Source organism: Labrus bergylta, chromosome 12 (genome assembly GCF_963930695.1).
Source record: "Labrus bergylta chromosome 12, fLabBer1.1, whole genome shotgun sequence".
NCBI classification, from domain to species: domain Eukaryota; kingdom Metazoa; phylum Chordata; class Actinopteri; order Labriformes; family Labridae; genus Labrus; species Labrus bergylta.
In genome coordinates, this window is record NC_089206.1 from 859,060 (window position 1) to 866,559 (window position 7,500).

Here is a 7,500-nt window from a genome sequence, read left to right on the forward strand (position 1 = left end):
ACACACACACACACACACACACACACACACACACACACACACACACAGGGTTAGATCTCTGCAGACTCAGACGAGAAGGAGACGACTCACAGAGGAGAGCACTTGTGTCTCACTCCAACAAACATGTGAAACATTCGTCAGTTACACCTGAGGTCAAAGTCCACCTCAGGTAGATGATTGACAGCTGCAGGAATAAGGAATAACCATCAGCAGACTTCCTCAGATATTTGTCTGTCAATAAATCACACAGAACAGCAAACACACTTCTCTTCTTCAAACACATTTACAGCTCTGCAAAGATCCACTCTCTCTTCTAAAACTGTTTGAAGATATCTGTCTGGTGTAGGGAGGCATCGATGCATCGCTGTCAGGTGTGTGTGTGTGTGTGTGTGTGTGCGTGCGTGCGTGCGTGTGTTTGTGTGTGTGTCATACCTGAGGGGACAGTCGAGGAGATCTTCTCACTGACTTCAGTCCGGGTCCTGGGGGATCTGATCCGGACTGCATGTCTGATCCTCCTGAATCACAGAAATCACACACTGATGATCACTGATTCAGTCCAGTGCAGGACAGGTATCTGCAGGTTTGTGGAGTATACACACTTATTCTTCCGTCTCCATGGGGTTTACTCACGTCTAAACCCCCTCTGATTCACACCAACGATCGATTCTGAATATTCAGCGGTGAGCTGCACAGACTGTTGGTGAAGGGATGACTCTCCCTCGTCCTTACTCTGTCTCTAATTGTTTAGTACTCACTGAATAAATCAGGGGTTCCCAAACGTTTCATCCCCTGACCCCTAAAATAATGATGCAAGAGACAGGGGACCCCCTCTGTCCCCAGAAGTGGTTAAAACATTTAACGTTGCATGCACTAATAGGCCTATCCAAACACTGACATTAGAACAACGTTCAAGAATCCAGCAGCCTTAAAATAATAATATTATTTCGGTGTGCACTTAAGATAGAAGATAGAATCTTTATTATCATTGTATACAAGGACACAACAAAACTTTGTGAGCAGCAATCCTAAACAGCAGCGTTTACAAAAACAACAACAACAAAAATATATTTGTGGTGATATGAGAGAGAAGTATGTCAAAAGTGGCCAGAGCAATTTCTGTTCAGTGAATGAATGATAATAATAATAATAAATAGACAGTTGTGGTGACTGAAAGAATATATACAGTTAATGCTGTATTAATTAATATTTTATAGTGACTGATTAATTAAACAAATATAAATATAGAGATATAGTGCAAATAAGTGAAGTTATGGTGCTTTTATTTACTAACAGCAACACACATGTTTACAGTCATGTGCACTTAAGGACTATGGTTTTATTTTAAATTTAACAACATTTTTGTTTGTTATTTCACAATAATGGGTCAAATATGCAAATATAAGTTTTCTGAAGGGATCTGAAGACCTGTCAGGGGGTCCCGACTCCGACCTTAAGAACCCCTGGACTAAATATGGAGCAAGAGGAGTGCACAAAAATGTGGAATAACTTAAAACACACTTTATAGATGGACTCTGTTGTTTCTATTGGACCACAGTGTGTGAGTGTTAAAGGAAATCATCCCGTCTTTGTTGTTTGTTTCTCTACATCTTTATAAATGAGGGAAACCTCACTAAGTCTGACAGTCTAAACAGACTGTTATAAACAGACTGTTATAAACAGACTGTTATAAACAGACTGTTATAAACAGACTGTTTATAACAGTCTGTTTATAACAGTCTGTTATAACAGTCTGTTTATAACAGAGTCTGTTATAACAGACTCTGTTTATAACAGACTGTTTATAACAGACTGTTTATAACAGACTGTTTATAACAGAGTCTGTTTATAACAGTCTAAACAGTCTGTTTATAAACAGACTGTTATAAACAGACTCTGTTATAACAGACTCTGTGTTTCCCTCATTTATAAAGATGTAGACTGTTTATCCTCTGCTTACAAACAAACACATCCACTTCATTAGACAGATAGAATCACTTCTTTATATTAAATGTGATTATTATTGAATAATTAACTGATAAATCATCTCATATGTTGTACTCTTACTTCAGTTAAAGTCTGAAACAGTGTTTCTAACGGTCTCTCAGTATTTCCACTGAAGGGTTTTCATGATTACAGATTTTGATTTGATTCCATTAAAAATAAAAAAAACGAAAACAAAACAAAACAGAAATCTGAGACACCTGAATATGTAATAATTTGTGTTAGCTCACCTGTTAGCTCAGCTGTTAGCCTCTGTGTTAGCTCTCAGCGGTTATATTCAGACTTTAAAGCTTTTTGTTTCTTCTCTGTTGTTTTCTTCGAGCTGCCGAGCGCCAACTGCACCCGAAAGCTGTCGCACACACGTGACGTCATCAAGCCCCAGCGACGGCCTCACCCGATGACGTTGGATTTTTTTAAATAAAATAATAATTTAAAGACTTTTCCAGTAACATTTACGATATTTTAAATAAGAAAGTAAAGGTAAAATATTTATAGATGTATATTTTGAAAAGTTAAGCTAATTTAAAAAAAAAAAAAAAAATGTAAAAGCCTCGATAGTCATAGAAATGATTTATTTATTATTACAGGCTAACAAGACTCCATTATTAATAAAGAGACCAAAGACCAAGAGTAGACACTTAATAATAATAATAATAATAACGAAATTAACCATCCTGATGTTTCTTCCAGGCTTTAGAGACAAACGTGGTTGAATTCTAAACATTGAAAGAAACCACTCTCATTTTATTACTATAACCTTAAAAATGTAAAATATATATTTATTGTATGAAGTGCTTTTTGTTCTTTTTGTTAGAGTCTTTAAGGACTTGACAAGATATAGACACAAATATTTGTATTCTTGGGGAGCAGGTAGCCTAGTGATTACTGCGTGCGCCCCATGTATGGGGGCTGTAGTCCTCCAAGCTGGACGCCTGGGCTCAAATCCGGCCTGTGGCTCCTTTCCCTCATGTCATCCCCAACTCTCTGTCCCCTATATCTGACTTTATCCACTGTCCTATCTCTCCTATAAAGGCAATACATTTTTTTTTTTTTAAAACCCTTGCTCAAGGACACAGCGTACATGTGGCTGCAGGAGCTGGGGATCGAACCCCTGACGTTCCTGTTCTCCCACTGAACACACCGGACAAAGGTTCAGAGGGACTGAAACATTGTGATGAAAACAAACAAGAGTTTAAAATGTTTAATAAAACAGCTTCAGTTTTTAATGAAACATCGGTTTGAATACAAAGATGACACAAACAGTCGGTATAAAACAATAACATGTTCAAATAACATAAAATATTAAAACATCAATGATACAAAAAGAAAAGAAAAAACAGGACAAACTTCAGGATAAAAAAATGTAAGTGCATTAAAAAGAGAAGTTATGAAAGTTGTAGCTGCTCGTAGAGTTTTTATTTTGTCATCTGAACGACGGACACATGTTCAGTTTAACAAACGAAAACACACAAAATGTAGATTTAAACCTGAAATGAAGCATTCAAAGTGAAACAATACTCATTTGTTGCTCAGACTTTTCACTTTCTTGTTTCTTCGTGTTGTTCTTTAGACTCAATTATTGTGTTTCACAAATTTATATTTGATCCAAAACGCCATGATGTCTCTAAAATATAAAACATGTCTATGTATCAGAAACATCTTCAATACCACAGTTTTTTTTGTAAGTGTAGTGTTTAACAGTAAGTATAAATATCAACAGTAACAAGAGGGGTTGTGGGTAATGTAGTGTGTAATAAACAGTATAAAACAGAACTAAAGGACGAGTATGTGGTGCTCACGACGGCGTAGCTTCAACACTGAAGTATAAACGAGGATGAGCTCTGAGATGAGGCGTCCTTCAATGTTCCTCCTCCATTTCCCACAATGCACTCGGTCGGTTTGAGCTCTCAGAGTGAAATATTTAGACGTATGTTTCAAATAGAAATATTCCTTAATCCATCCAAAGAACTTTACACGTCTCTCTACCTGTCTGTCTACCTGTCTGTCTGTCTACCTGTCTGACTACCTGTCTGTCTACCTGTTTGTCTACCTGTCTGACTACCTGTCTGTCTACCTGTTTGTGTACCTGTCTGTCTACCTGTCTGTCTACCTGTCTGTCTACCTGTCCTTGGCAGAGCGCAGGTCGGTTGTGATCGGGTCGTGTTGGATGGTCTGGTGCAGCATCAGAGCCAATAAACCGGCTCGATTCGTCATCGCCGTCCTCAGATTCCTCTCCTGCTCAAACAGCTCGTCCAGCTTATACCACTGAGAGAGAGAGACAGACAGGCAGAGAGACAGACAGGCAGAGAGACAGACAGACAGACAGACAGACAGACAGACAGACAGACAGACAGACGTTAATGAAGTTTGGTGTAAATATGTGGTCTCTGTTGAATATTTCTTTTTAACCATTTGAGGTTTTTTTTTATCTCAGATTAAATCTTTTGTGTTTCTTTACCACTCGGACTCTCTCGAGGTCGACCTCGGCGCGGCGGAGTTTCTCCCAGCAGTAATGTTTGTTACACTTCCTCTTTGAGACGCGACAGAACTCTCCGGTCGGCTCGAACACATCTTTGACCAGAGGACAGCCACACACCTCGTCTGCAGGGACCTACAGACAGACAGGCAGGGAGACAGGCAGACATTGTAAATGTATGTTTAAAAGTTGAACTCTGAACTATGTCTTTTGTCATGAGCAGCAGGTAAGCTAACAGTGACATCATCAGACGATCTGTTTGTAATGAACACAGACGAACCTTTGGGTCTCTGGAGTGTTCAGGACACAGAACCTGCAGCCGCTTACAGTACGTCTTACTCTGAGGGTTATACACATCACAGAAGAGACGGGTTGCCCTGAAACACAGACAGACAGGCAGACAGGCAGACAGTCAGGGAGAGAGAGACAGACAGGTCTCAGTGTCTGACTCTTTCCACACTGCTCAACAGACAGAGATAGAGACAGACTGACACAAACACAGACAGCAAACAGACAGACAGACAGAAACACAGAAATAAAACCAGACAGACAGACAGGTGTCTTACCCCTCTATACGTGTCGGGTACATGGAGCCAAACGATGTCTGACTCTCATACTGTTGATCAGGCAGACAGAGGGAGACAGACAGGCAGAGAGAGGTGTTTAAATGGCGTCATTTATGTAAAAACACAAGTGGAGTTCCACAGGGCTGCGTCCTTGATCCTCTTCTTTTCTGCCCCTAACATTCACTGACTGACCGAATACTGAAATGAATCAAACTGAATTAAATGTACAATGAACAAAAGGAAATCATTACCTTCAACCAACCATGCTAAAGAGAAATGTCAGACTTTTACATTCAAACACGTCTTTGTGGTTTAATTCAGCAGCTTTCAGGTGTTTCTGAATGTTCCTGATGTCCTGACCGTGTACACTGACCTTGGCGTAGCATCTCTCCATGTGTCTCAGCGCCACCTTTGGGTTAACGGGGTGACTGCAGGAGACACAGAAGATCTGAAGATCTGTGTCATCACCTTCACCTTCGGTCACCTGGACAGAGAGACAGGTCAGAGAGAGAGACAGACAGGTGAATCACACTGAGAGCTGTCTGCCTCTACCTGAGGTTGTCAAAATACTCAATAACAAAGTTAAAACTAAAAAATATATTTTTTAAATTAAAGTTAAAATGTCTGCTGGGTTAAAAACCCTGCTCGTACCTCCTCGTCTTGTTGGACCTGTTGCTGTTTGGCGTTGGCGATGATGCCTTCGAGCTCATGGAAACGTTTCTCCATCAGCGTGAGGCGGAGTCTCGACGCCTGCTGCTCCTTCCTGATTCGCTCCAGCTGTCTCCGCCCCATCTCCTCAGCAACGCACGGACTCTGCTGCCACTGCTGGATCCTCTGAGGGAGGATCTCGTAGATGCGACTGAGAGAGAGACAGATGGAGAGAGAAACAGGAAGTCAGGTAGAGGCAGCCATGTAACCCCAGATCAAAAAAACAGTCCGCTGTTACTTCTGTGGCAAACTGTAGAAGACATGTTTTTGACTTACTGGGTATTTACTTACTATGTGTACTGTTTTGGTTGACTTGTTGCACACTTGTTGAGTTGTGTACTTGTTGACATGTGTGCTTGTAGACTTGATGTGTTCTGGTGTACTTGTGTTCTTGTTGACTTGTTTTGTTCTTGTTGAGTTGTGTACTTGTTGACACGATGTGTACTTGTTGACACGATGTGTTTTTGTTGACTTGTTGCGTACTTGTTGACATTATGTGTTCTTGATGACCTGTTGTGTACTTGTTGACTTGTGTACTTGTTGACATGATGTGTTCTTGATGACCTGTTGTGTACTTGTTGACTTGTGTACTTGTTGACATGATGTGTTCTTGATGACCTGTTGTGTACTTGTTGACATTATGTGTTCTTGATGACCTGTTGTGTACTTGCTGACTTGTGTACTTGATGACCTGTTGTGTACTTGTTGACATGATGTGTTCTTGATGACCTGTTGTGTACTTGTTGACTTGTGTACTTGATGACCTGTTGTATACTTGTTGACTTGTGTACTTGATGACCTGTTGTGTACTTGTTGACATGATGTGTTCTTGATGACCTGTTGTGTACTTGTTGACTTGTGTACTTGATGACCTGTTGTGTACTTGTTGACTTGTGTACTTGATGACCTGTTGTGTACTTGTTGACTTGTGTACTTGTGTACTTGATGACCTGTTGTGTACTTGTTGACATGATGTGTTCTTGATGACCTGTTGTGTAATTGTTGACTTGTGTACTTGATGACTTGTTGTGTACTTGTTGACATGTGTATTTGATGACTTGTTGTGTACTTGTTGACTTGTGTACTTGTTGACTTGATGTGTTCCTGATGACCTGTTGTGTACTTGTTGACTTGTGAACTTGATGACCTGTTGTGTACTTGTTGACATGTGTTCTTGATGGCCTGTTGTGTACTTGTTGACTTGTGTACTTGATGACTTGTTATGTACTTGTTGACATGATGTGTTCTTGATGACCTGTTGTGTACTTGTTGACTTGTGTACTTGATGACCTGTTGTGTACTTGTTGACTTGTGTACTTGTGTACTTGTTGACTTGTTGACTTGATGCGTTCTTGATGACTTGTTTTGTACTTGTTGATTTGTGTACTTGACTCACTTGGCGGCGAGCTTCATGCCACAGTCCTCGGAGCAGTATTTGGAGTTGGCCCTTGCTGGTTGGACGCATCCCGGTCCCAGACATTGCCTCAATGCTCCGCCCACATCCTTTGCCCCGCCCTCCCCTCCTCGCTCGCTGTGCCGCACGCGCTCCTTATGACGTTGCTTTGCCTTGTGGCGGCGAGGCTTCACCTCTTCTTTGGGAGCAGGGGCAGACTTCTGCGACAGAGCACAGGTCTATCAGTGACATCATCAGTGACATCATCAGTGACATCATCAGTGACATCATCAGCTGTAAGGTTAAAGCATCCTCACCTTCTTCTCAGGCTTCTTCTCTCGTCTCTTGACGTGTTT

The 7,500-nt window shown here is 40.9% G+C and overlaps 2 protein-coding genes across 5 annotated transcripts in view; both read right to left on the reverse strand.

The window, feature by feature from the left end:
• The window catches only part of hdac6 (histone deacetylase 6), a 16,568-nt gene extending 14,182 nt beyond the window's left edge, over window positions 1–2,386 (reverse strand). Inside the window, exons 1-2 of one of the 3 annotated variants that reach the window (XM_065961175.1) lie at window positions 2,232–2,386; window positions 433–515 (exon numbers count right to left, since the gene is read on the reverse strand). In XM_065961175.1, the coding sequence (XP_065817247.1) occupies window positions 433–504 (72 nt within the window). In that variant the 5' untranslated portion in view covers window positions 505–515; window positions 2,232–2,386. Of the gene's footprint in view, window positions 1–432; window positions 575–2,231 lie in introns of all 3 variants that reach the window. The other 2 variants (XM_065961176.1, XM_065961177.1) reach the window with 2 other exon arrangements.
• An 801-nt stretch (window positions 2,387–3,187) lies between these two features.
• cxxc1a (CXXC finger protein 1a) overlaps window positions 3,188–7,500 on the reverse strand; it is an 8,134-nt gene continuing 3,821 nt past the window's right edge. The window contains exons 7-14 of one of the 2 annotated variants that reach the window (XM_065961178.1): window positions 7,462–7,500; window positions 7,148–7,383; window positions 5,695–5,902; window positions 5,417–5,527; window positions 5,044–5,093; window positions 4,758–4,854; window positions 4,460–4,612; window positions 3,188–4,266 (exon numbers count right to left, since the gene is read on the reverse strand). The exon at window positions 7,462–7,500 is cut by the window's right edge and continues 87 nt beyond it. In XM_065961178.1, coding sequence (XP_065817250.1) covers window positions 4,120–4,266; window positions 4,460–4,612; window positions 4,758–4,854; window positions 5,044–5,093; window positions 5,417–5,527; window positions 5,695–5,902; window positions 7,148–7,383; window positions 7,462–7,500 — 1,041 coding nt within the window. In that variant the 3' untranslated portion in view covers window positions 3,188–4,119. The remainder of the gene's footprint in view (window positions 4,267–4,459; window positions 4,613–4,757; window positions 4,855–5,043; window positions 5,094–5,416; window positions 5,528–5,694; window positions 5,903–7,147; window positions 7,384–7,461) is intronic. The other variant, XM_065961179.1, reaches the window with a different exon arrangement.